Genomic DNA, 27,765 nt, shown 5'->3' with positions numbered 1-27,765 from the left:
AATTTTCTGGTCAGCACCAAGGAGGCAATCTGTCATCTGGGCCTCTCAATCCCCCAGGGAAGATGAAGTAATCCACCTAAGCTCCCTGCCCTCCTTCCCTTTAAGGGAAGGTGACTTTGCCTGAAGCAGTCTGTTCTTTTCTTTCGCTAATAACCAGCTTGTCCCACTCCTCTTCCCATAAAAACCTTCCATTTTGCACAACTCCTTGGAGCCTCTCTATACTTGGATAGGATACTGCCCAGTTCATGAATTGCCTAATAAAAGCCTTATTAGATCTTCAGATTTACTCAGTTGAATTTTTTTTTTTCTTGAGAGAGAGGGGGTGGGGAGGGGCAGATGGAGAAAGAATCTTAAGCGGACTCCATGCTGAGCAAAGAGCCCACCAACCGATGTGCCGCTCCATCTCACAGCCCGGGATCATGACCTGAACTGAAATCAAGAGTTGAACATTTCAGCAACTGAACCACCCAGGTGCCCCTAATTTTTTTTTTTTTTTAAAACAAGAAATATGCCCTTGCTCCCATGGAGCTTAGTGTAATGGAGGATATATGATCAAGTGCTTATAAGTAAGGTGAACAAGACTGGGAATGTCTTGAGTATCATGAATGAATGGATGATTGTTTGCTTTTAGCATAGACGTAACCTCTTCTTCTCTCTGTTCACTCAGAGAAAGTGAAACCAAACCTCAAGTTCTGGTGTCCAGAGTCCCGTGTGAGACATGGCCTGAAACTGTCTCACCCCTCTAACCCTTCAGAAGTACTGGGCCACTTCATTAGTATTTTCCCCCTGGAGAGTCTCCACTCCCACCAGGAGGGAAAGGGAGCATGGTGGGAGATAAGCTGGTTAAACTTGACCCTCCAGGCAAGACTCTCCTACACTCACGTGATAATCCCACAGACAATGGCCACTTTTCAGTTCTTCAAATATCAAGTGCCGAATTCCAAATTCCTCCCCACAGGGCTTTTGCACATGCAGCTTCCATGGTCTGGAAAGGTTTCCCTATCTCTCTTCATTTAGTTTATCCCTACTCATCATCCAGAGGCCAGCTCAAATGTCACTTTCTCCAGGAAGCTTTCTCTCACTCCCCAAACTTCAGGCCCCCAAACACCACATTCTGTATATTCTCTTCTTGGCACCTATCACAATTTGTAAGTGTGTACTTATGTGACCACTTGCTTAGTATCAGTCTTACACAGCAGTTTGAGAATGGAGCTGCATACAGCTGAGTATCTTGCAGCCCTGGAAAGTGCCTGGCTTCACAACCAGGACAACCAGGGCCTGCTTAACACATGCCTCTGAAGGGATGAGGGTGGTTGTTCAGGCAGGAGTCTGAAGCTCATCGCAGAATGTGAAGTCAGTGAGCCCTGCAGCATGGAGGCCAGTCTGAAGGCCTATGGTGTGGGGAAGACAGGAGGACTTGAAACAAGGCAGTGGCTGTGGGAGACCAGGGCAAACTGTCAGGTTGGCAGGTAAGGGCTGGTAGGATGTGCAAGAAAGAGGAGGCATCTAGAACCACTTGTATGCTCCCATCTTGGTGAAGGGAACATAGCAATACTCATGCCTGAGACAGGGGTCAGAGTCGATAAGGCCAAAAGTCCCCACCCCAACCCCTACCCCCGCAGCCTATTTTCCTGCTGTCAGTGGCTTGGATTCTGTCCCCAGCACCAGACATAGGCCACACAGCTCAGCAGCACAGCCTCTTTTTATTAACCACCCTCTCTGGTATGAATGCGTACAAGTAGAAAAGAAACAGTAAAATACCCTGGAGGGGAGGGCAGAGCAGGGGGCTCCCGAGGTTAGGCCAAGTGGCCAGATTCCACTCCTTTTCCTGACTGGTCTGTTTTGTGTGATGACTCCCCTCACATCCTCCATCCCTCGGCTGAAATCCAACATTAGGAAGCTGTTCAGCCCTGCTGACTGGACCATCCTAAGCTTGGAAGGGATGGGCACTGGAAGGGCCTGATGCTGAGTACAGGCTAAGAGAACACAGCAGCACTGGTCTGGCCCCAGGGGCTGTGGGTGGATCTGAGGAAAGGCAGGTCATCCAGTCTGGGAACTGAGCAAAAGTCTATCTGGCCACCAGCCAGCCAGCCAGCCTCTGCTTCTGCGATCTCACAGCCCTGAGTGGTGGGTGCTGGGTGGGGGTCCTGCTCACCCCTGGAACAGAGGTTTTGAGCAGAAGGGGCCAAGGATATGTTGGGAGTTCCAGGTGGAGGAAGCCTGATTCAATGCCTGGGATTGGTCAAAGTGAGCAGCCAAAAAGGGAAAAGTGGGACTGCAGACCTAGAAAGAAATGTCCCTCTTCTCCCCACCTGGGGCACAATCCATGTGTGACCTCAGTGTGATTGACAGACCGCTGAGGCCAAGCCTGGTGGACCTGTGATGCTGAGAAAGCTGGCAAGAGAAGGTCTTGCATACCCCCTACCCTCAGTCTTATGTGAGCAGGAAAGCCTGCACCAGAAAAATGGAGTAGGGAGTGAAGAAACGACAGAGGGAGGGAACAGACAAGATCTGGACTGGAAGGGAAACTTCCAGACTGTCATGACTACACGAAAATGTTGCCCAGTCAGTGACAACTCAGCTGTTCTTCTCTGTGGGCTATCCTGCTAGGGTTGACAAGGAGAGGTGAGCAGAAGGCCAGCAGAAGAGAAGCAGTCAAAAAAAAAAGAAAAAAAAAAAAAAAAAAAAGAAGAGAAGCAGTCACTGAAAGAGAAGTTATCAGAGAGGCTCACCTTGACACTGACCAGCCCAGCCTACATGGGTTTGAAAGGTTCTCAGACTTATCACCCTCCCTGTGTCTCTGAAGCACGGGGCACATCTGGAATCTGAGAGAGCAAAGTAGACTTCCTGCCAAGGGAAAAGCTAACTGAGGAGTACTCACAGCACCGTGGTGGCACGGTATGGCCCCTGGCCTCTGCTTCAGAGCCGGGCTGGCACCGTTTGTAAACATTAGACTTGATGATGTCTGGGGATAGAAGACGACAAGAATGCCTGGACTCTCAGGTTTGGGGAAAGAGGCCCCAGGCTGAGGTGGACGAGGCATGACTCTATCTACCTCTGTGCATCTGTATGACTTTTGTGCTACCTTTGGAAGCTGCCATCCCAGAGAAGCCACTGTTGGCCAAGCGGCTGACAAACTGGAGCAGGCACTGAGTCTCAGAGTAATACGCATGGTTCCTGCTCAGGACAGGCTGCTCTGAGGAGGATGGCGGTGGCCCTTTGCCCACACTCTTTCTCCAAAGGAAAGTCAAGCCAGGTTCTCTTTTCTGAGATGTTCTGACCCTCTTCACCCATGTTTTTCAGGCATGGAGAAGCTGAGAGCTGGCAGACAGGGAAGGTTCTTCTGTGATACGAGACCTCCTCCCTGCATCCTCACACTGCTGGGACCAGAGAGCAGGAGGGGAGCTGGGTTTGAGCTGTCCAGAGGTAAGAGGCCTGATTTCACTCCAAAACTGTCCCTGGAAAAGGATGTCCAGATGTCATCCCATCAGGAAAGGGGAATGATGCTGGACTCAGAGTGGTCCCACAGCTCTGAGAGATGGGCTCCTGGGTTCAGTGGCAAAGGCCATGTGTTGCCTGGGAGGCAGCTGTTACGCCAAGAGATCCACAAAGATGGCGTTGGTTGTGGTCTGGCCGAAGATGAAGGCTCCCAGGGTCACCAAGAGGATACCATAACTGACCAGCGCCCACCAGCTGTAGGGCAGAGGGAGAGAGGGACCTAGTCAGTCAACCTACCCTTGACTTTGCAGACTTCTATATATATCAATATATATCAATATATACATATATATATCAGTTAATTACTGTAATTACTTATCCCACTTCTTTACAATTAATTATTGTAATTATACCACTTCTCCTGTGGGTAGAGCACTTCCTACTTCTTTTTTTTTAAGCACTTCCTACTTCTAAGTGACTTTTCATATAAAGGTATGTGAGGCCAGGTGTGTAATCCCTAGACCATGGGCCAGAAGACCAAGACCTAATGGGATTTATTGACTGGTCATAGTAAGCCAAGGACAGAACCAGGATTAGAACACATGTCTTCTGATGGAAATAGGTTCAGGACAAAGCAGTTCACATGGAGTATGATCCACTTCATTTACAAAAGAAAGCAGACATCTGTAAATCTATGTATCAAAAACAGCAACAGGGAATTAAGAGGGTACAACAGGGCATCGAGATTAGGGTGACTTTATTTTTTTTTTTAGGGTGACTTTAATTTTCTTCCTCAGACTTGTATTATTAAGGTTTTCTATAATGAATATTACTAGCACAATTTTTAAAAAAGCTTGCAGCCACCTGTTTTCAACCTCTGTACTATTCAAGGAAATGTGGATATTAAAACAATGTCATGTTTTTCATCTATCAGACTAACAGTAATTTAAAAGCCTGTTCTATACAGTACTGGCAGGGATGTGGAGAAGTGAGCACTCTGCTGCTAGAACTCTGACTGGTACTGCCTTTCTGGAGGGAAATTTGAACCCATGTGCAAAGGTAAAAATGAGCATTTCCCATGATCCAGAAATTTCCTTCAAAGAATTGATCCTACCAAGATCCTCAAACCAGGTGTGCCAAGATGTACATGTCTAAGAGTATTCATACAGTCACCAAACAGAATCCTCTGCAGCCCTCAAAAAAGGGAAGAAGTGGACGGATCTTCTTGTGCGGACACAGAGTGAACTCCAAGACACATGGTTAAGTGAAAGAAAGCAAGTGGTAGAAAACTTTGGCCTGAAGCCATTCTTGGAAAAACCAAACTAGACACACAACCTCACATGCTTGTGTATACATACGCCTCGTTTATGTACACAAAGCTCTCTCAGGAGAAAGGATACAGTGCGGAGTCGGCTGTGGGGGCAAGAAGGACTTCCACTCTTTTCTCTAAAGTTCTTTAGTAGCAATTTGAACAGTTGGAAGCAGCATGTGCCACCTGGTCTTTTAAAACTGTATTTAGAAAACTCTTAGGTTTAAGTATACAAGTCTCTTGATCCTTCCCTGTTTTAAGCCTCCCTGCCCCTACTGGACCATCCCTTGTCCAGCACCTCCCTGACAGAACCATAGATGTGCCCGGCTTTACCTGGCTGGCTTTACTTCTTCCATCTCAGAGAGTTTGGCTTGAATGAGGCACAGCCCTGGAAGAGAGGAGGTGGCCCCAAGAACTCAGGTGGGCTCCTTCCCTCAGGCCCACCCACCCCCTTTACCAAGAGGTGGTGGCAATGAATGGACAAAGGCCTCTGTGTACTCGTCCAGATATTCCATCTCTGTCCTCAATCCACACACAGCTGGAGGCCTTGCATCTGCTCCTCCAGAAGAGGCCAGCATCTGACAGGCACCTCCTAGGCTGCACAGGAACCTCAGAGCTAACAGGGCAGCCGTGGAAGATAATATAGCAGTAGCCCCCACCATACCCGGGGCCCTTCCAGTTACTTCTAAGAAGTGGTCCCCCTGGTCCAGGCAAAGTGGCAGCAGCTTTCAAGCTGGCCTCTTGGAGAGGAATAAGCTGGGTATAGGCGGAACTCGTGGCTGGGCACACGAGACCACTTCCTTGGAGATCTGGCGGCAGAATCGTGTCTGAAACACAGGTCTCCCGACTTCTGCACCAGACCCCATGGCCGTCTTGCCTATAATGGGCTGAACCAGCTCAACCCCTCACAGTCAGGCAGCAACAAGTATGTGCATGAAAGGTGATGAGTGCAGGCTGCACACCCAGACAGACCTGCATCAGAAAAGCTGTTACTCAATACTTGAGTATGTTAACTTCCTCCCATCTCACCAGCAAAGTGGAGATAACACCTGTAGCTTCTTTTCAGGAGGGGCAGGGGTCAGCACAGAGCCTAAGTCGGGTGATTAATAAGCACTAGTGGTAGTTCTTCAGGCAGGAAAGCAAGGGAGGTACTGAGGCTGGGAGAGCCTGGGGGCCAATGCTGTGGGGGTACCGGGAGTGCCCACCTGGGAAGACAAAGATGAAGCAGGCGGCCAGGCCTCCAATGACCGAGATGACCTTGCCGATGTCAGGGATGAAGAGGGCCAGCAGCAGGGTGAGCAGGAACCAGACCAGCGTCTGCAGCACACGCCGCCGCCGCTCCCGCCCCACGTCCTCCTCCACCGGCATCCCCTGGTAGCGCAGCCATAGGCCTTCGACTACAGCCCTGCCCCCAAAGACAGTGGATCAGAGGCCCCTACCTCCAGCTCAGGGAGCCAGGCCTCTGAGTGGGTGGACTGGGGGTCTGGCCCTAAGCTCCCAAGCCTGTTTCCTGTTCTGTGAAGTGGGCCTGACAGGATTCTTCCCGTGGTTGCCACGGAGACTGGATGGGATGGTGGACGTGACACGCTCAGTGCCTGGCCTGGCCCCCTGGGAACTGACACTGATTCTCCTGAAAAGGAAGGGTCTGGGAACCCACAAGACTAGGTGTTCAGGAAAGGACTCACAGAAGGTCAAAGGACCATGTCCAAAGGGCTTTTGTGAGCCCTGAGAAGAGGAAGCACCCTATGGGGTAAGGAGGGAGCTCACCGCCCGCAGAAGTGCAGGATGGGGTAGGAGGTGAGCACGCTGAGGATGATGAAGGCGCGGGCAACAGCCACAGCCATGTCCTCTGAGGGGTAGGACAGGAGCACATCGGGATCCACAGCAGCCCCAAAGGTCAGGAAGCCACAGATGCCTGAGGACAGGGACAAGAGGGCTGGGCAGGAGCAACCCTGGTAGGGGAAGGGGGGGCGGCCATTCACTCCTGGGTGGCACACCAGATGGGGAGCGTCCTGGGGCAGCTCTGGAGGCTGGGACCCGAGGCCTCACAGCCCATCCGCACCACCACCTTTGTCATCTTGAGCTAGCCCAGCACGTTCTCGTTCCCGTTCCCGTGTCAGAGTGTCAACACTCATATTGTCTGCCCAGCCCTTCACACCTACATCCCCTCAGCGTTCAGGTCTCAGCCCAGACAGCCCTTCCTCAGAGAAGGTATCCACCCTGTGTGTCCACGATGCTCCTGACACTGGGCACTCACTCACATCACCCAGCTCTACTTTTCTCAGAGCACGCCTCTCTCTGCATTTTTTTTTTTTTTAACACTTGTTCACTGTGTCTCCCCAGCCAGAACACGAGCCCCAGAAGGACAGGGACTCTGTCTATTTGCCTCTTTGGCTCCTGGCTTTGTCTCCAGAGGTAGGACAGTGCTGGCCCCATTACACCTGCGGAAGGTCTTCTGTCCTGCTCTGTCATCTAAATCATTCCCCGCATGGCGCCCATAGCCATTTTTTGCTGAGACATGCTCCTGCTTGAAACGCTTCCTCTCTAGTTCCCCCGGTCCTCAGGCCCAATCGGACCTATCAGTCCCCTGTCTGGCCTCACTGCCTGCCACTTGCTCCCAACTCACTCCACTCCAGACCTTTCTGTCTCTGCCTCAGGGGCTTGGCATTTTCTGCCTGTCTGGAATGCTCTTCTCCTAGCCCTTCAGATTCTGGCTCTTTCTCACCACTGGGGCCTCCCCAGATGTCACCCCTTCAGAGAGGAGCCTTCTGTGAACCACTTCTTTCCTGCGAACCATGGCAGCTGTCACCACCTTTCCAGTCCCACTCACATCTCCCCTGTTTGACTGTCATGGTGGCACTCACCACTGCCTGGAATGCTTTACTGATCCCTGATTTACTCTTGTAGGACTCTCTTTAGCTAGATTGTCAATTCCATGAGAGCAGAACCATGTCTGTCAATCTTCACGGCATCCTCCATGCTGGGAATAGTTCCTGGCACTTACTAGGCACTGACTGAAGCTGCTGAGTGAATGGATGAATATGTCTCTCTCATTTGGGCCCACAGAGGAGGCCCAAGGCAGCCCAGGGTCAAGCCAATGCCTATGGAAGTGTCTGATATGCTGGGAGTGCAGGGCTGTCCCCAGAAGAGCTGGGCCAGGGGACTTGGAGCCAAGAAGGGAAACCAGGAGCACTCCAAGCCCAGCCCTCAGAGGGGAGCACTCACCTGTGCCCATGTAGACAGCGAGGGCTATGACCATGGCGGCTGTCACCACTCCACCCCAGGTCTTCACCTTGGGCCGCTGCATGCTGTTAAAGACGGGCACACTGCTCACATGGCACTGTTAGGGTGAAGGTCATGGTTATGGGGTGAAGTGACCCCTTCCTCAGTTTCCAGAGGGAGGTACTTTGGGGACAAAGGCCACGGGGAAAAGGGACATGTCCCAGGGCCCTGACTCTTTCTTCCCAGGATGTCCCCATCCTCCCTGTAATGTGGATTCCAGCCCAGGGAGGGGGCAGTGAGCTAAGAGGACGACAGGAAACTTGCAACTGGCACCTGAAATCCGAAGCAGATGGTGGGCATAGCATTGAATACGGCTACCCAGGAAGCTGGCCTGTGGACAAACACATAAGAATCTGCTGCCTGTGAACCCCCCAGAGCCACCAACCCGTGGCTTGTTCCCGTATTCTTCACTCAGCCCACCATGCCCACTCCCCAACCACTATTCCACATGTTCAACCCCCCTAAGTCTGGAAACAGGGAGAGGGAGCATCTCCATTTCACAGGTCATTAAAGTGAAGCTCTGGAAGACCCTCCTGGGACCAAAATCTGGAATTTCTGGATCCTGCACTGGGGCTTTTGCTTCCTTTTCTCTTCAAAAACAGGATTTTTTTTTTATATGACAAAACAGATTTATACTGTATAGAAGATAGAGAAATTACAGATAAGCACAAGTTGTAAAAATGTCCAAGTTCACCACGGTAGGCTCCATAAGCAGGGGCCTAGTCTCATGATGGCTCATCTTTTGGATATTGGTGGCAAAGTCTCCCTGGGTCTGGACCTCTTGCCTCCTTCCTACAATGACCAATGGGTCAAGCTCTGGTGAGCTAACGAGGCCTGAGAAGAGCACTTGTGTGGCCTTTTGATGGTGGCCAGCACCTCCACGGGCCCAAGAGGTGGGTTCCCCAGGGGTTCTTACCCACCTAGTCAGGATGTCCCCTGGGGTCATCTCTTTATCTGGCCAGATATATTTGATGATAATGATGGCAGTGACGTACCAGGTGCCCACGACGCTCAAGAAGCTGCCAGAAAGAATGGGTTGAGCTTCCTCTTCTCCAGTGCCAGATGTTCTCTGACTCCACCCCAGGAGTATCCACCCTCAGCTCTAGTGACCATAGTGTCAGAATGAATTGGGTGACTATTCCAAACAACATTTATTTATTTATTTATTTATTTATTTATTTATTTATTTATTTATTATTTATTTATTTATTTATTTATTTATTTATTTATTTATTCCCAAACAACGATTTAAAAAAATGCACAAGAAATAGGTTTTAGAGGGGTGCCTGGCTGGCTCAGTCAGAAGAGCATGTGACTCTTGATCCTGGGGTCATGAGTTTGAGCCCCATGCTGTATGTAGAAATAAATAAACTTAAAAAAAAGAAATAAGTTTTAGAGAAACTGGTCACAGCTTGGAAGGAGCTAAGACCTCAAGAGGGGAAGAGACTAACATTTCAGACCATTAGGAAATGCACTGGTTCAGCTCCATAGTTCAGACGTCTGGGCTTCAAAGCACATCTGTTACTTTGATTAGTGCAGCCCACACTTGGTGACAGCTGCAAGCAGGGCCCTTGAGAACCAGGAGCCGTTGGAGGTAAAAGAGTTGAAGATTCAAATACTGGAATGTCAACATTAAAGGGGACCTTAGGAGACAGCTGAGTATGACCCTGTCAATTATGGATCACAGGAAACAGCTCAGAATTACACAGCTTTTCTGACTCTGAGCCAGGAAGCCAGTCCTTTCCCTTCATACCAAACTGCATGGAGCATGTGGCCAGGCTCAACGATTCCAAATGATCAAATATCCCACTCTCCCTGGGAAAACCACAGCCCTGGCCAGGAAGCTGCCCTCACACTCCTGATTATCATCTGTTCTTCCTTTGACAAGGACATCTGGAGCTGAGTCTCTCACTGATGCAAAGGGTCACTGTCTTGCTTGTTGCTGACACAAAAGTAAATCTTAGGCTGGAAGCCTCATAAGCCCTGGTCCACCCTGCCTTGCCCACTCTTGCTGCCCCCGAAGGAGAGGACTTCTCCAGTAGCACCTGAGTCTCTAGCTGCCTGTGATTAGAGCTTCCATCCGGCCCAGGTTGAGGTGGGGTCTCCGAACCTGGCATATTTCTGGAAGCCAATCTCTCTGGGGATGGAAAGGGGCAGGATGAAGAGGATGGCAGTGAGGCTGATGGTGAACTTTCGGTCTGTGTACCAGGGGCTGCCGCCGCCCCCCTCCGGCTCCTTTGCCATCACAGCTATAACTGCACAGGGAAGAAAGAGGGAATATCACTCCAGGCTCCTATAGGCTGTGACCCTCCTGCTCTGGTGAGCCTCAGGGCCTCCATCAGTCTAATGGGCTCAGCAGCCAGAAGGCAGGATTTGTAGAAGAATGCTGGATCCAGGCTAGGCCTTGGGCAGCTGTTCATGCCCGTTCCCTCCCCCCAGGGATCCCCAGGGTCGAGGGGGAGGTATTGATGGGGAGCCTCACTCTTGTCTTGTTGGTCCCCAATGATGATGAGGAAGGCGATGCAGGTACCGAAGGTGTAGATGGCAATGGTCACCTCACAAAGTACTCCTGTCAGCTTGCCACACACGGCCCATACCACCTCCTGGTAGGTCCTCTCATTGCTGGCCTGGGAGCAGTAGGCCAGGATGACGAGGCCGCTGATGATGAAGACCAGCATGCCCTGCAGGCAACACAGAGCCAGAGAGTGTGGGAAAGGCCCGGCTGCAAAGGGCAGCCGGGTCTTGTTCAGTATTTACCAGGCCAATGCCCAAAGCCAGTTTGGTAAAGGAGTCGCATCCTGTAGGCAACTGTACCAGATTGCTGGATGCTGCCGAGTTGAGGTTTTCTTTCAAAACAGAAGTTTTGTAGAAAATTTCGAACACACCCAAGATTTGACAGAATTGTATCATGAACTCCCATGCACCCATCACTCAGCTTCAAAAATAATCAATTCATGGCCTATCTTGTTTCTGCTATTTCCCCTCGAACTCTGGATTATTTGGAAGGAAATACAGGCTATTGAATTATTTCACCAGTAAATATTTTAGCATGTAGTTCTAACACATAAGGGACCACTTTCTAGATGTAAACTACAAAATTAATTATGTAGTTGGTGTCTAAACTTCTCTGATTGCTGGGAGGCCTTCTGAAGCCTCATCTGGGCTCAGAGGAAAGAACACTGGAATAGATTAGTAATGTCTGCCAAGTATGAGGGTGGGGAGAGTGGTCACCTGTGTCACTGACCATCTTGGATGCAGCACCTCCCTTCTGAGGTACAGAGCCCTGGCCTAGCACCTGACCTGCATTTCCACCCTAAGGGCCAGCATACTCACCATCTGCAGCGTGACACCAGCTGCCACACCCCCTGCAGAGCTGAAGGCCGCGGGGAAGTTGAGCAGCCCTGCACCTAAGCAGGCATTGACGACGATAAAGATGGCCCCCACTGTGGAAGTGGTGCCTCTACTCAGGCCCTCAGGAGAGGCCTCCCCTTCGCTCTTGGGGGCTGTGTCCACACAGGGACTCTGCAGCAGACGGGCCCGCTCCCCAGAGTCCGTGCTCGAGCCCCACTCGCCAAGGTCACTGTTGATGCTGACCTGGGCCATGGCCCTGGGAGCCCTCTTCTCGCAGGGTCTGTGGATTTGGCCTCACAACCACATCTCCTGGGTAGCTGAGGGAACGCCTTCAGCTGGAGACCAGCACCAGCCTGTTTGGGACTATTATCCTAGGAGGCCTGTGAGCTCCAGCTCTTTTCAACCTAGATGGGAGACAGGTACTACCGTTATCCTGAGATGGGCACAGAAAGCTGAAACAACATTCCCAAGGTCAGATGGCTGAGATTCAAACCCAGGTGTCCCTCTGTGCAGAACACTGCAGTGGGTACCACAGTGAAGGGTGGCAGAGACAGAAATACATCCTCTGCAAATCCTGCTTGCTTCAGGCTTACAGACCCATAGGGTCAATAAGACATAAACATTAAAGAGAGGGGTACTAACACTATAGCACTACAGAGAAGCAGGAGTATCGTAGACATATCTTATCTCATTCAGTCCTTACCACAGTGGTCCTTTTTCTTTCCTTTTTAAAAACATCTTATTTATTTATTCATGAGAGACATGGAGAGAGGCAGAGACATAGGCAGAGGGAGAAGCAGGCTTCCCGGGGAGCCCAATGTGGGACTTGATCCCAGCATCATGCCCTGAGCCAAAGACAGACACTCAATCACTGAGGCACCCAGGTGTCCCATACCACAGTGGTCCTAAGGTTCATTGAGATTGTATAGCTGACCTAGGGTCACATATTAGCAAGAGGAAGAGCAGGATTTGGATCTAAATTTATCTGGCTTCCCAGCCTGTTTCCACTTCACAAGGTTGCACAAGAGCAGCCCTCAGCTAGAACTGTAGGTATTTTAAAAAAATATTTTATTAATTTATTCATGAGAGAGAGAAAGAGAGAGAGAGAGAGAGAGAGAGAGAGAGAGAGAGAGATAGAGAGAGAGGGGCAGAGACACAGGCAGAGGGAGAAGCAGGCTCCCTGCAGGGAGCCCGACACGGGACTCGATCCCAGGACCCTGGGACCATGACCTGAGTCTAAGGCAGAAGCTCAACCACCGAGCCACCTATGCGTCCCAACTGTGGTTATTTCAGTGAATTACAGTCCAACATACCTCTTTCTGGTCCAGACTCTAAATTCTGCATAGCCTTCGAAGTCCTTCAAAACTCAAGGCTAATTCTCACTCTTCTCTTGCAGCACTGATCTAACCACCGCCCATCAGAGAGACATCCCTTTGATGCCCTCAATACATTTAGAATGGCTAATGAGAAGCTTAGGTAGGTAGTCAGATGCTTCCTATTTCTCCTTCTGGTGATGGCTGAACAAAGGTAGGAATCGTACACTCGTGAGAGGGAAAAGGAAGAGTGGGGGCGCTCTCAGACAACTGTCACCAAGGATGCAACCAGGGGACCCAGTTCCAGAGGAAATACCTCTCTGCTGCCTCCAAGTCCAGAAATATCAATCTGATGCCACAGGGCTTCCTCCTATGCAACCTGTTACCCAACCAGTAACTCAGCCAAAAAAATCAAAGCTGTGAGTAGTGGAGGTAGAGATTTGGGCTCCCAGCTTTCCATCTGGCTCCAAGGAGAGCCTTGCAAAGTCAGCACTCCCAGAGCTGTGAGACCTCCGCTTTCACCCCGCTTACATCTCAGACACAGAAGTCTCAGCACTGGTCCAAGAGCTCTCAGCTCTTCTTCCTCAAAACATCCTCAGCTCCACAACCCCCAGCTTACCTGCTTTTTCCACCTGATGGCCTACGGTGGAGGGTGTGTTGCTCCTTACAGGTCTTTCTCCCCAAAGATCTGGGATCTGATTTTCCTCACTTCCCTCTATGGCACCAATTTATTCTTTCTCAAAACTTCACCTAAAACCTGCTGTCAGCAGGAGGAAGAGTTTGAGCTGTTTCTGGGCTGGTCAGCAGAGTGAAGGGAACCGAGCAGCTCTGACGCTAACTCACAGAATGGGAGCACCAGATAGGTCAGGGGAACAGGCCCAGTGAAGGAAAAGGGCTAGACTAATGTCACAGCAGGTAGTTGGCAGAACCAGAACTAGAAGCCTGATGTGCACAGGCTCAGGCCAGAGCTGTAACCATTGCCGTGGGCCCCCGGAGATCCCAATCGGAGCGGGTTCCCTGTACAGCCGGGGGGCTGGATCCCAGAGATACGCGGGGTGGGCTGCATAGGGAGGTGGGTCAGGGCGTACCCGGAGGGTAGGATGCCCAGGCCCGAAGCAAGGCGAAGGGGCTGCGGTGAGGTAAGCTAGGAAGGCGCTCTGGGACGCGATCCGGGCCTAGCACTAGGCGGAGTCAGTCGGTCGGGGCTGCGGCGGGGCCAAGCTGGCCGAGGGCGGGCGGGAGGCCGAGGACGCCTGGCTTCGGAGCCCTGCAGGGAGTGGGCAGGACCCCACCGCAGCGGGGGCCCCGACACTGAACGCTTCCACCCTCCACAGTCCTCCTGCCACCTACCTACAGCGCTTCACACCCGAGCCGGCGGCAGGGACACGTGAGCAGCCGTCACATGACCGCCGGGACTGCGGCGGCCGCGGGAGACGCCGGGAGTTGTAGTTTTCTGCGGCTTTAGTCTTGGACGGCACCAGCTCCTGCAATCCTCAACCCCACAGCATTGACCTGAGCCCCTCTCCGCGCCCAGATCACTATACAGATCACTATACTTACACTGTTAGTTTTTTTTTTTTTGTAAATTTTTATTTATTTATGATAGTCACACACAGAGAGAGAGAGAGAGAGAGAGAGAGAGAGGCAGAGACATAGGCAGAGGGAGAAGCAGGCTCCATGCATTGGGAGCCCGACGTGGGATTCGATCCCGAGTCTCCAGGATCGCGCCCCGGGCCAAAGGCAGGCGCTAAACCGCTGCGCCACCCAGGGTCCCCTACTGTTAGTTTTAATCCTGGTATCTTGGTCAAGCCAAACACTTCACTTTCCTCCTAGGAAGAGCATTAGAAGCTTTGGTGTCTGAGCAGTCTCATGAAGTGGGCAAACCTAATTGGCCTCCTTAATCCTTGTCGGTCTCCCTCCTTGCCTTCAGGCTCGCAACCAGAGACCCTGTAGTTTCTTTCACTGAGGACAGGGAAGGACCTTCTGTGCTGTGTGTTCTCTACTATGAGAAGACTGGTCTGAGTGTTGCCCAGGGCCTAGATTCTAAGTTTCTGAGGCATCTAGTTACTCATGTAAATAAATAGTTGCATGAAGGAATGGGTGTCCAGAGCCCTGGCTTCTGTTCTTGGCTCTGTGACACTTGCAAGTTGTCACAAAATCTTTCCAATGTACTAGGTCTGTGTTATATGAGAAGATGCTCTCCACTATACCTACCTGTCCATGTGTCAAAGGTCCTCACTAATGAGGGAACACAGGGAATGTCATAGAAACCCATCTTTTTTTTTTTTTTAAGATTTTATTTATTTACTCATGAGAGACACGGAGACAGAGAGAAGCAGGCTCCATGCAGGGAGCCTGACGTGGGACTCGATCCGAGGTCTCCAGGATCACACCCCGGGCTGAAAGCGGTGTTAAATCGCTAAGCCACCGGGGCTGCCCCCCGTCTTTTTTTTTTAAACTGAAATTTTTATTGAGATCACTGTAGATTCATATGCAGGTATAAGAAATAATACAAGAGCTCCTATGTACTTGAGGGAGAAACAGGCTCCCCTCAGGGAGCCAAAGTGGAACTCAGTCCTGGATTTGGGGATCTCACCCTGAGCCAAAGGCAGACGCTCAACCACTGAGCCTTCCAGGCATCCCGCTCCTGTGTACTCTTTACTGTTTTCCTCAGTGGTGACATTTTGCAAAACTACAGTACAACAGCCAGGATGTTTTTTTAATTTATTTTTTATTGGTGTTCAATTTACTAACATACAGAATAACCCCCAGTGCCCATCACCCATTCACTCCCACCCCCGCCCTCCTCCCCTTCCACCACCCCTAGTTCGTTTCCCAGAGTTAGCAGTCTTTACATTCTGTCTCCCTTTCTGATATTTCCCACACATTTCTTCTCCCTTCCCTTATATTCCCTTTCACTATTATTTATATTCCCCAAATGAATGAGAACATATAATGTTTGTCCTTCTCCGACACAGCCAGGATATTGACATTGACACAATCCACCAATCATATTCAGATTTCCTCTTGTTTAGGTATTTCGTTCTATACAGTTTTTTAAAAGATTTTATTTATTTATTTATTTATTTATTTATTTATTTATTTATTCATTCATTCATTCATTCATTCATGAGAGAGAGAGAGAGAGAGAGAGAGAGAGAGGCAGAGACACAGGCAGAGGGAGAAGCAGGCTCCATGCAGGGAGCCCGATGTGGGACTCGATTCAGGTCTCCAGGATCACACCCCGGGTTGAAGGCGGCACTAAACCGCTGGGCCACTAGGGTGCCCCCATTCTATAGTTTAAGCACACGTGTAGGGTTTATATACATCTGCACCACATTCAAGATACTGAAAGTTTCCCTTGCCATAAGGATCCCTCCTGTTGCTTTATAACCATACTCATCTTCTCCAGCAAAGCCACCCCTTCCATAACGCCAGCAACCACTAATCTGTTCTCTATTTCTAAACATTTGTTGTTTCAAAAATGTTATGTAAGAGGCTCAGTTGGTTAAGCATCTGTCTGGCTCAGGTCATAATCCCAGGGTCTTGCGATTGAGTCCTGCATTGGACTCCCTACTCCGCAGGATGTCTGCTTCTCCCTCTCCTTCTGCCCCTCTCTCCTCTGCTCCTGCTCTCTCTCTCAAATAAATAAAAACAAAAACAAAAAAAGTTATATAAATGGAATCTAACAGTCTGTAGTCAGGATTGGCTTTCTGTACTCGGCAGAATTCCCCAGAGACATGTCCAAATTGTTGTGTATTAACATGTATTTTATTACGGAGTAGTATTCCATGGTAGGTATATACCAGTTTGTGTAATCACTTGTTGAAGGATATATAAGCTATTAGGAAGTTTTTTAAACATAAGTAACTTTATTGAGCTTTATGCATTTTATAATAAAATTAGAGAGAGAGAGAGAGAGACGGGGAGAGGGGCAGAGGGAGAGGGAGAGAAGCAGATTCCCTACTGAGTGTGGAGCCTGATGTGGGGCTCAATCATGACCTGAGCTGAAATCAAAGGTTGGACACTTGGCACACCTGAGTGGCGCAGTGGTTGAGCACCTGCCTTTGGCTCAGGGCATGATTCCCTGGTCTGGGGAATGAGTCCCACATCAGGCTCCCTGTTGGGAGCCTGCTTATTCCTCTGCCCGTGTCTCTGCCTCTCTGTGTGTCTCTCATGAATAAATAAATAAAATCTTTAAAAAAAGAGAGAGGCAGAGACACGGGCAGAGGGAGAAACAGGCTCCATGCAGGGAGCTCGACATGGGACTCGATCCCGTGTCTCCAGGATCACACCCTGGGCTGAAGGTAGCACTAAACCGCTGAGCCACCAGGGCTGCCCTAATCTCAACATTTTAAATAAGACTGTCATTTTGAAAAAGTGGGTCTTTCAGGTTGCTAGATATAAATTTATCTATTTAAAAATAAACTAGTAATTTCTTAAAAAAAAAATTCCTAAGCCTAGAAGGAAAAAAGTTAAAAATTTTTTTCTAGGAGGATGAATAAGCTGGGCTTTGGTTATTTAAATGCAAGCCTGAAGCAGTCTAGGTCTACTAGTGCCCAATGGCTGTCCATGGGGCAGCTATATATGAACCACCTAGAATGTTTTATTTTAAAAAACAGATTCCTAAGCCTTATTTCAGACATACTGAGTCCGCATGCCCAAAGGTAAGAACAGGGAACCAGTATTTAAAAAATCAATCCAGGTTGGGAACTATTATACTTTAAATTATAACAGAACAAAGGCATGATGACTATTCTGAACCACCTCCTCCATCATGTGCAAGAATGTTAACATCTTAGAGCCCAAGAAACATGGAAGGGGTAAAACAAACAGTCTGAACAGTGGGGAGAAGCATCAGGTTCACACCTATCAGGTCTGTTTTCAGTGAGGAATGGGACTTAGTCCAGGGCAAGCTGGTAATACATGCGTTTAAAAATAACAAGTCAGCAGGGTGGCTAAGTTCCTTTTTGGTTGAAGTCTTGGCAGCCAACTTTCAACCTACTGGCCCCAGACAAGGAGACTTAAAGCAGTTTCTCCCAACCTAATCAGTCCTTTTATGGACTACTGCTTTTCTTTTTAAGATATTTCCAAAGACACCCAGTAATCCAGTCTGTCTACTTCCTTTTACCACCTTGGTATTTCCATTAGCAATAGGAACACCCCCGCCCTACCCTGTGCACTGTGTCCCTCAGGGAGGGAGGAGAAACAAGAGCTCACTTCCCCCTCCCCCTCCAACTGTCACAACACCACAGATGGGGGATGGGCTCTGGGCCTGGCTCCTGTTCCACTGTGTGTCTGGCCAGGAGCCGTCCCTTCTTGAATGGTTCCTAGCACTCAGCAGAAGGGGACAGAATAACCTTGGGCAGGACTGATGCTAAGCAGATGCCACTGCTAAATGCTGACAGAACACATGACTTCATGCTAAAGGCTTCACACTGGCAAACTACTGTTTGCATCTTTCTGGTAAACCATTTTATTTTTTTATTTTTTTTTTATTTTTTTTTTGGTAAACCATTTTAAAACAACTGAATTAGTTGCTAACTTTTAAGTTTTAAGCATCAATAGAACCCCTTGAAAAACCAGGACTTCCATTTTATTTAAAGACCTTAAGACCTGCAGTCCTGAACATTTTCTTTCAGTGCTGTCACTTCCCTACTGCCCTGCAACACCAAGGGATGAAGGCTATGCACCAGGCATGATCTCCTATCTATTTCACATCACTTTCTACTTTACATTCATACATTCACTGTTTGCTTGTATTACCTACTTGGCTCTTGTAGACACCTAAAGTCGCCACTGCCCCTCCATTTCTTCACTGCTGCTCTATCTACAGGTTTCTTCACAGTATTTCATTTGACCCCACAGTGCAAAGGATCATACCCACATTTTCAACATCGTTGGACTGGACAAGCTGAATGGCAAGAAAAACAGAAAGCCATGGCTTTGGTTTACATTCGGAATAGTCACACACCTACTGGCTTACGGGCAGCTGAATAGACTGCAGATTTCTGGGACAATTGGCCACTCCTACCCACTCCCCCATTAAAAGAAAAACGTAACAGAGTAGACAGTGGTGGGATCTACAGTAAGTTTATTTTCAGAGAAACCAGGCTGCAAGAAGTCTACATGATTGGAGCAGATGGTGGTTATCTTTCCAAAAGGTGAAGCCTGAGTCCAGCTGGCAGCACACAAAGGTTAAAACCAAAGCCCAGATATCTGCTTTCCTGGTTCTGCCCTGCATTGCCCACTCATGATGTGAAATGCGAGACCGCACAACAGTACTGAACGAAGAGGTCCAACCAGGCAGAGGCAACATTCCGGCCAGGAGACAATCAATCATTGAAGAGGATGCTGATCTAAGAGCCATTACCTACTCTCTGCTATTCTTTGATGAGAAAGGTGAGGGTATGGGATGAGCAGTAAATTATATTCTTAGTTCTTCAAGTAAGTAAACTCTATAGGATAGGGCAGGTGGCCAATCAAGCAGTAGAACAGGATGAAAATCTAGGCTAGTTATAGATCTCTGTGCCTAAGGAAAAGAACAGAACTTAAAATGCCCAAAAGTACTGGAAAAAAAAAAAAAAAAAAAAAAGAACCTTATTTCCACTCCCCCAAATAAGACAGGAAATAGCATCTTTTATTTTCCTCACTGCAGTGGCAGCAGACCTGCTGGTTTTTATGAAACATGATTTCTGTAATGAGGTCTGTTGATAAGCTTGCTCAGTCACAGGATGACAAACACGAGGCTGCCTGCTGATGTTAGAATGGGCTCTGCCCACAACACCTTGTAGGTGCTATTCTCATACTAGATCTACAGAGGTGCCCCAATACCGCTGGTAAGGGACTGCAGTTAAAGCTTCTGAAATATTGCAATGGTATGATTGACAGAATTTTTTGGGCTATGTCTTTCTTGTACATGTAAACTCTTTTGGAACAGCTGGAGTTAAAGGAGGGGCAGGAGTTTGGTTTTGAGCCCCAGAGTTTCAGACACCCACCACAGGTGCCTCTGCCCTATTTCACTACACCTTCTTTTCTGCAAAACACATTCAGTGGTTGAGTGTTAACTACTGTGGTTGAAAGAAAAGACCTGATTGCCACCATCCACCCTCCTCCTCTCTCCATGTGAATCTCACAACAGCAGAGGCCGTAGGCAGGAAGGTTGTCTCTGTTCCCTCTCACCAGGGAAATTACTTGGTAACCTGGTGAATGGCATGGGCAAGGTAGCCCACATTGCCAGATGTGACCCCTGCCACAGAGATGCGGCCATCCTTTGTCATGTAGATGGAGAACTCCTTGGTCAGCCTCTCCACCTGCAGGGAGACAGTACAAGAGCACATTTGAGGCAGGGGGATTTGCCTAGCCTGGTGCAGTAAAACAGGAAAATAACAGAAATGATTTTCTTGCTTAAACCCTGTTCCCAGAATTTGGTGGGCTAGTGTTGAGAGAAGGAAGAAAAAACTATTTTATTTTTTTTCAAAGATTTTTTATTTATTCATGAGACATAGAGAGAGAGGCAGAGACACAGGCAGAGGAAGAAGCAGGCTCCATGCAAGGAGCCTGATGTGGGACCCGATCCCAGAACTCCAGGATCACACCCTGAGCCGAAGGCAGATGCTCAACCACTGAGCCACCCAGGCATCCCAGAAAAAACTATTTTAAAGTAGGATGAGCAATTCTGAGGTGTGTATAGGTAAAAAAAAAAAACCCTTCCGTCCAGCATTTCTAGAAACAATAGTTCCAGAATCCAGCTATGGAACAGCTTTGTCTATCAATATTCAGGCTCTTGCTTGCTCTGATATCACTTCAGAGGAGCAGCAAGGGTCACAAAAATGACCAAAACACACTCTGCTCAACAGTGGTTCGCAGTGTCATGGGAGATACAGAGAGGTGAATGACTAATAAACAAAAGAAAATGAGGGACACCTGGGTCGCTTAGTGTTTGAGCATCTGCCTTTGGCTCAGGGCATTATCCTGGGGTCCTGGGATCGAGTCCTACATTGGGCTCCCTGTGATGAGCCTTCTTCTCCCTCTGCCTATGTCTCTGTCTGTGTCTCTCATGAATAAATAAAATCTTTAAAAAACAAAAAATAAAAATAAAGAAAATGAATGCTACACTCTTCTTTTACCTAAGAGGGCTGCAAAATGCCTGTTTTAAGTGTAATCTGAACAGGTGGGTGATCTATGAGGAATTCTAATTTGCCAGGACTGATCAATTGTTTAGCTGAGGAGAAAACAGAGCCCACTAACCTGTTCAGGCTTTAGTCCTGTGAAACAAAACATGCCAATCTGGTCAGTGATGTGCTGCCAATTGTGGGAGGAGCCCTCCTTCTTGAGGTTGGAGACCAGCTGAGTACGCATGCTAATGATGCGGTCGGCCATGCCTTTTACTTCCTGCAACCTGCAAAGAAAAAAAACAAAACCAAAAAACCCTGGGATGCAGCTCAATTTTGGACAAGCACTGACAGATAAGCCGCAGTTCACAGCAATTTTACCTTCCTTGAGGATTCCCCTAGTATGCTTTAATTCTTTGTCCTAGCCTAAGTCAAATGCTGTCACTGGTTCAGGAAATAAAAAGCTATTTTACAGCACTGTGCTCTATCAGAACACTATTTTGATCAGGCAGCTAAAATGACTAATATAACTGAATTACTAAGAAAGATGGGAAAAAAAAAAAAAAAAAGAAAGATGAGGGGTACCTGGGTGGCTCAGTTGGTCAAATATCCAACTCTTCATTTTGGCTTATGTCATGATCTCGGGGTTGTAGGATTGAGCCCTGTATTGGGCTCTGTGTTCAGCATGGAGCCTGCTTCGGATTCTCTCTGTTCCTACGCCACCCACCCTCTGCTTTCTCTCTCTCCCAAATAAACGAATAAATCTTAAAAGGAATGAATGACCCTTTTTTTTTTTTTTAAGATTTTGTTTATTCATGAGAGACAGAGAGAGGCAGAGACACAGGCAGTGGGAGAAGCAGGCTCCCTGCAGGAGCCTGATGGGGTACTTGATCTCAGGACCTCGGGATCATGCACTGAGCCACCCAGGTACCCCCTTTTTTAAAAAAGATTTTATTAATTTATTCATGAGAGAGAAGCAGAGACCTAGGTAGAGGGAGAAGCAGGCTCCTTTTGGGGAGCCCAATGCGGGACTCAATCCCAGGACCCTAGTATCTCGACCTGAGCTGAAGGCACTCAACCACTGAGCCACCCAGGCATCCCCTTAGCAAATTTTTTATAAAAGGCTAAATTATAGGGATCCCTGGGTGGCGCAGCGGTTTGGTGCCTCCCTTTGGCCCAGGGCGCTATCCTGGAGACCCGGGATCGAATCCCGCGTCGGGCTCCAAGTGCATGGAGCCTGCTTCTCCCTCTGCCTGTGTCTCTGCCTCTCTCTCTCTCTCTGTGTGACTATCATAAATAAATAAAAATAAAAATTAAAAAAAAAAGGCTAAATTATAAATGTGTTAGGTCTTGTGGGCTATTTGCTCTCTGTCACAATTACTAAACTCTGCTCTATGGCACATAAGCAGCCATACATAATTCATCAAAAATGGGTGTAGCTGTGTGCCAACAAAACTTTGTAATAGAGAACAGACTAGATATGACCCAAGAACAGTTTGCCAACCTCTGATCAAATGTAAGGTTTTCTAAATTATGTGGCACCACCCATTCATATCTCATATATTCAAGGTAGTTGGATGCAACTGGCATTTAGAAAACATTAGAATATAATACATGAAGCCCAACTGTTGAATTTTTGACAAGCGTTTCAGTTACGTGTATGTTTTATAGGTAATGTGTGTTCAGGGTCATGATACAAAATATCTGTTTTATGTGGACTACAAGAGACTGAGTAGCTAAGAGCAAGCACAGATGCCAAGAGATTCAGACAGTAAGCCTAATAAAACCCCAAGATATCATGTTCTTTTTTATTTTGTTTTATTTATTTATTCATGAGAGACAGAGAGATATAGAGGCAGAGACACAGGCAGAGGGAGAAGCAGGAAGCTTCCATGCAGGAAGCCCGATGCGGGACTCGACCCCAGGACTTCAGGATCACATCCTGAGCCAAAGGCAGACACTCAACCACTGAGCCATCCAGGCGTCCCAAGATATGATGTCCTTAAAAAAGTTTTCCATGTAAGGCACTTCAATTTGAACTTCAGTTGAGGAGAGGGCAGATTCTACCTAACGTGGAGATGATGGAATAAAAAACCCTGCTGTTTCTGAATTACGTGTCTCCAATGTATTTATTTGAAAGGGCTAACAAAACGCACACTCCTCTCTCCTCTCTTCCCCTTCCACATGTAGAAGCTGTGTGATATTTTATGGCACTACTTGCTGATTATAAATAAGATCTGAAAGATCAGTGGCAGGAAAGGCAGATGGCTGGGGAGTGGCAATGTGCTTTTACCATTGTTTTCGCAGGTCAGGGCTGGTCAGGATGGTTGAGGCAATTCGGGCCCCATTGATTGGAGGGTTGGAATACATGGGACGGATCAAGATCTTCAACTGTGACTCCACCCTTTTAGCTTCATCAGCATCCTTGCAGACCACAGTGAAGGCTCCTACACGCTCACCTGAAAAGACACAAATAGATCTTCTCTTCTAGTTTTCCAATCTAACATGCTAAAGCAAATCACGATTCAATTTGCTAGGTTTTATGCTTCCATCAGAAGTGCCATAAAAATATGTTATAAATAAAAAGGTTTCAACAACCAGTATGGTAAATCTAGAGACAACAGGAAGTTTGAGTACTCAAAAGTCTCTTTTTATTATATCCATCTTCTTTTTTTTATTTTTATTTTTTTTAATTATATCCATCTTCTTGGCTCGTGGAGCAGTCACTTTTTGTTTAGAGAAGCAGTCATTAGTTTTCTCTGCTGGAAGAATTCAGAGACACGAAAGAAGATGTGACTAAGATCAGTAAAATCCATGTCATCTTTTTTCTCTGTGTAACACACATACAAATGTGCGTGTGGACAGACACACAGACATCCCAGCCCCCAAACTGGTATCTCTGTGGCATCCTCTTCCAGCACTTCTTCAATCTCATCAGGACACACATCTCATGCACTGGGTGGGTCCCTTAGCTTACCGTATAAGCCCATGTTCTTGGCATAGGATTGGCAGAGACAAACATTAATGCCTTGTTCGATGAAGTGGCGTACAGCCCAGGCATCCTTGTTACCATCACCACTGGCAAAGCCTTGGTAGGCCATGTCAAAGAATGCAAAGAGATTATTTTTCTGGGAAAGAAAAGAGAAGAGCAAAGCTTTAGGGAGTCCCTCTCAAGATGTCCACATGCTTATTGGGACCATGTGTCCCTCACATAGTTAACACAATTTTTTCACCCCAGTGGCAATTTGGAGATGTTTAATTTTCCCTGAGTTAAGACATCATCATATATATTTTTACTTTGGTGGATATGGCCCCTCACGAAGACATTAAGAGAAGATACTCTTAATTGCAATCTTCCCAGAAAGCTGCTTGATCAATTGGGAAGCTATTTTCAGGCTCATAGGAATTTGGGTAATTACTCTGGCCCAGTCAACACAGGACCAGCATCAGCCTAATGTAACTTTGGCAGCCTCATCTTACACCCAGGACTCATGGGAACCATCTCATCTTCAGAGTGCTCTCTGAATGCTCTCTCTTTATTTTCCTCTGTTTAATTCTGTTTGTACTCCAGGTTTGACAGAATATTAAGAAAGGGAAACCAAAAGAAGTGAAAATGGGGACACAAGGCAACAGGAATATTTTCCTTCTCTGGAATTTTTAAAGTAAACTCTCCCTCCAATGTGGCACTTGAACTCCTAACCCTAAGATCATAAGTTCCATGCTCTACAAACTGAGCCACCAAGTGCCCCTCCTCCCTTAAAACTGACTAGTGCCTTCTCTGACAGCTGATCCTTTGAATGATAATGGTCATGCTGAGAAAACAGGCAAGGATAGGAGACATGACAAAGTATATAAAGGACAAATAAGTAACCCTGACCAGGGCAAACGTAGGTGCTAATAACAGACATCCTGGGACCAGTGGATGCCCACTGTACAGGCTAACCAACCACAGAATTGATCAGAATTCCCTACATCCAGGCTGAGGAACAAAAATTACTTTCAAGCTGTTCACGTATCATCAATTAAGAACTGCGAATTATGCAGGGCGCCTTGGTGGCTCAGTCGATTAAGTGGCTGACTCTTGATTTCACTCAGGTTGTGATCTTGGGGTTGTGGGATGGAGCCCTGTATTGGGCTCTGTGCTCAGCAGAGTCTGGTTGAGATTCTTTCCCTCCTTCTGCCCCCTCCCCCCACTTACATGTACACTCCCTCTCTTCCTCAAATAAATAAATAAAAATCTTAAAAAAAAAAGGAACTGCTAATTATGCAAGTAAGTTTTTTCCTGACAACAATGTGGGCTCAAGAGTAACTAATTCTCACCGTTCAGACTTTGCCCAGTTAAGCATCTCATAAGGCCAGTTACCAAAGAGAGAAGTTTCCTTACCTTCACCACTGTTGCTATTTCCTTCCACTGCTCAGGGCGGGGGTCTACTCCCGTGGGATTGTGGGCACAGGCATGCAGGAGAAGAACACTTTGCTGTGGCATTTTCTAAAGAGACAGCCAACAGATAACTTTGCAGCTCTGAAGGAGATAATTTACCTAAAGTGTCACAGGGTCACTATTTTTGATCAATAACAGATAATCTGAGATCTGGGAACTAGTTGATCCTCAGTATTTTAAGTCAGCTATTGAGACTCAGCTGTGAAACATCAAATCTCTGCAAGGAGGTTTGTTCCAGTTCCTTTACCCCTCTTGCCCTGAAAGTCACACTTACCGAAATGTCCTCTATAGCGCCTGTGAAATCAAAGCCGCACGTCTTGGGGTCATAGTATCGATAACCATGTAGCTGCATGCCAGCGTCCCTGAAGATTGGTGTATGGTTTCCCCAGGATGGTTTGGGCAGAAAGACATCTTGGCTGAACTTAAAAAATCTTTGCTAAAAAGTGGGATGAGACAGAATGGAAAAGTGAAGAGGAGGAAAAAGAAAGAGTTGATGTATTTTATTGAAGAAGACATTTTCTTTTCTTTTTTAAGATTTTATTTTTTCATAAGAGACACAGAGAGAGAGAGAGAGAGGCAGAGACACAGAGGGAGAAGCAAGCTCCATGCATGGAGCCCGATGTGGGACTCAATCCCGGGACTCCAGGATCACGCCCTGGGCTGAAGGCAGGCGCTAAACCGCTGAGCTACCCAGGGATCCCAAGAAGACATTTTCTTTTTTTTTTTTTTTTTTTTAAGAAGACATTTTCTTTACTGAAACTCAGCTTATCTCTGAGTGAGAGATAGTAATGACTCAGCAGCAGCACTGTGAGTTGGAATCCAGGCTCTGACAAGTAAATTCACTGTGTAGCCAAGGACCTACCTGTCTGGCCCTCACTTTCTTCATTTGTCAAATGGTGGGAGGTTCACCTCCTTCACAAAGATTAAATGAAGAGTAAAATAAAAGCTGGTAGTAACAGATGTGTATAACAAATTATATTTATTATTATTCTATCTTCCTTTTAATTTCTTCTAAGAACTTTCACTCTTCTTAGCCTGACTCCATTTATCAGACTCCATTTATCCATTTTTCCAACTTTGTGGAAAGAAGGCAGCAAACACACATGCAATAGGAAACCCCATCATCCTCAACTTCTGGACTGTCTTACATCTTTCTCCTAAAGGAATTTCCAGACTCACCAGAAAACTGGCTCCAATCCTCAATGCCCCTGTTCCAGAAATGGTCTGCACGGTGACATACTGAAGGAGAGACAGCATGGTCAGTAACATGGGGCACTCTCTACAGGCCCACAATGAACAGAACCAAGGCCAGGCCCACGGAGGCACTGTTCTGTACAGTCAGTCCCCTTCCTTCTTCAGAATCTGAAGACAATGTTCCAAATTGTATTTGGAAATGAGCGAGAATGGCACTATTGTTTCATTTCCCCATTTCCTAAGAGATAGACCGACTCTCCCTGTGAGTCCTCAAACAAACCTCTCTTTAGTTGCCAACACCCTTGCTGATGGAGAAGCTAACTCCTCATGGCTTATTGTCAGTATCATACTGTATTATATGACGAATCATCACCCATGAGAAAAGGCTGATTTACACAGAGAAAAGAAGACACTAAGAACAGTCACTATATTAAAATATTCCAGGGGCAGGAGAAGAAATGGAAGAACCTAACAAACTCTTTACCAAACAAAATTTGTCTCTACAAACTTTGCCGTGACAGAAATAAAAACCTAATTGTGGGGACAACTGATTGGCTCGCTGGTGGAGCATGGGACTCTTGATTTAAGGGTTGTGAGTTTGAGCCCCACACTGAAGAGATTATTTAAAAAATAAACTCTTAAAACAAATCTAACTGTGGATCTGATAATACTAATAATTCACAAAGGCACAGCAACTTCTGGAACAAGCTGATGTTATTTTAGCTAGATAGATACAGATTAAGCAAAAATTATGTAATCTGTTTATAAGAAGTCTATGTTCAGTGACCTTTAGGGACATCTTTCTTCTACAATAAGAGGGTCCCCAGGGAGATAGGAGGAGATGCTAGGAGACACTTGTGTTTCCCCCCTCATTGCTGCATGATGCTCTCTGGACCAGAGAAGAGGGAGGCAGCAAGAAGGAACCATGGTCTGCTCTCAATGTCCAAACTGGCTGTGAAAGGGCAGCAGAGCAGTACCAGACTGGTCTTGTCCCCCAGAGCCCTGCCTGTGTGCTTCTTCCATCTAAGCTGCAAGCTGAGAACTTTAGGGTAGCAGCTAATTATTGGCCTAAAATTGGGCATAGTCTGGCATTTCTAAAACATATTCAGTGTAAAATGAGTATAAGCACACACAGAGCAATGTCAACTCTTCAGTCAAATTATTCTTCCATTTCAGGATTACTGCTATATTTTTGGAATTGGTTATATGAAATCTTTGATTTAATAAGTGCCATCTTACTTCCTAAAGAAGAGATATTAGCAGTAGTGTGGTCACCTCAAAACAATCATTGCAAAGTGATATCTTTATTTATTTATTTAAATT

The 27,765-nt window shown here is 47.3% G+C and overlaps 2 protein-coding genes and 1 long non-coding RNA gene across 11 annotated transcripts in view; 1 reads left to right on the top strand and 2 right to left on the bottom strand.

The window, feature by feature from the left end:
* Nucleotides 1–1,684: 1,684 nt before the first annotated feature.
* Nucleotides 1,685–14,105, bottom strand: SLC38A7 (solute carrier family 38 member 7). 9 transcript variants are annotated; one of them, XM_038530880.1, is made up of 12 exons: nt 14,044–14,103; nt 13,313–13,453; nt 11,363–11,784; nt 10,512–10,710; nt 10,140–10,284; nt 8,950–9,048; nt 8,303–8,360; nt 7,973–8,087; nt 6,515–6,662; nt 5,953–6,152; nt 5,081–5,135; nt 1,685–3,693 (listed from the first exon to the last, which is right to left on the bottom strand). In XM_038530880.1, exons 3-12 carry the CDS (start codon nt 11,630–11,632, stop codon nt 3,591–3,593), a joined length of 1,392 nt encoding a protein of 463 aa, XP_038386808.1. In that variant the 5' UTR covers nt 11,633–11,784; nt 13,313–13,453; nt 14,044–14,103; the 3' UTR covers nt 1,685–3,590. The 9 variants fall into 9 exon arrangements, with proteins under 9 accessions (XP_038386808.1, XP_038386810.1, XP_038386809.1 ...); XM_038530882.1 differs by having other exon boundaries at nt 13,313–13,450; nt 14,044–14,102; XM_038530881.1 differs by lacking the exon at nt 14,044–14,103 and adding an exon at nt 13,782–14,037.
* A 3,786-nt stretch (nt 14,106–17,891) lies between these two features.
* Nucleotides 17,892–19,266, top strand: LOC119870302. The gene is made up of 2 exons (XR_005355701.1): nt 17,892–18,159; nt 18,562–19,266. It is a non-coding gene; the product is annotated as an uncharacterized LOC119870302 (long non-coding RNA).
* The window catches only part of GOT2 (glutamic-oxaloacetic transaminase 2), a 25,205-nt gene continuing 16,210 nt past the window's right edge, over nt 18,771–27,765 (bottom strand). The window contains exons 4-10 of the mRNA XM_038530878.1: nt 26,428–26,487; nt 25,523–25,684; nt 25,192–25,296; nt 23,785–23,935; nt 23,101–23,266; nt 20,944–21,094; nt 18,771–20,006 (exon numbers count right to left, since the gene is read on the bottom strand). Of these exons, the coding sequence (XP_038386806.1) occupies nt 19,884–20,006; nt 20,944–21,094; nt 23,101–23,266; nt 23,785–23,935; nt 25,192–25,296; nt 25,523–25,684; nt 26,428–26,487 (918 nt within the window). The 3' untranslated portion in view covers nt 18,771–19,883. The remainder of the gene's footprint in view (nt 20,007–20,943; nt 21,095–23,100; nt 23,267–23,784; nt 23,936–25,191; nt 25,297–25,522; nt 25,685–26,427; nt 26,488–27,765) is intronic.

Source organism: Canis lupus, chromosome 2 (genome assembly GCF_011100685.1).
Source record: "Canis lupus familiaris isolate Mischka breed German Shepherd chromosome 2, alternate assembly UU_Cfam_GSD_1.0, whole genome shotgun sequence".
NCBI lineage: Eukaryota > Metazoa > Chordata > Mammalia > Carnivora > Canidae > Canis > Canis lupus.
Note: the sequence above shows the minus strand (reverse complement) of the source record. Positions and strands in the feature narration are given on the sequence as shown.

Bases quoted from the DNA above. Each gene is read 5' to 3' on its own strand.
- SLC38A7 (XM_038530884.1), bottom strand. From the start codon at position 11,632: ATGGCCCAGGTCAGCATCAACAGTGACCTTGGCGAGTGGGGCTCGAGC. The intron at 8,361-8,949 runs GTGGGTAAGAAC...GTTTGTCCACAG, and splicing joins CCAGGGGACATCCTGACTAG to GCCAGCTTCCTGGGTAGCCG. The intron at 5,136-5,952 runs GTGGGCACTCCC...CCTCTCTTCCAG, and splicing joins CTTCATCTTTGTCTTCCCAG to GGCTGTGCCTCATTCAAGCC.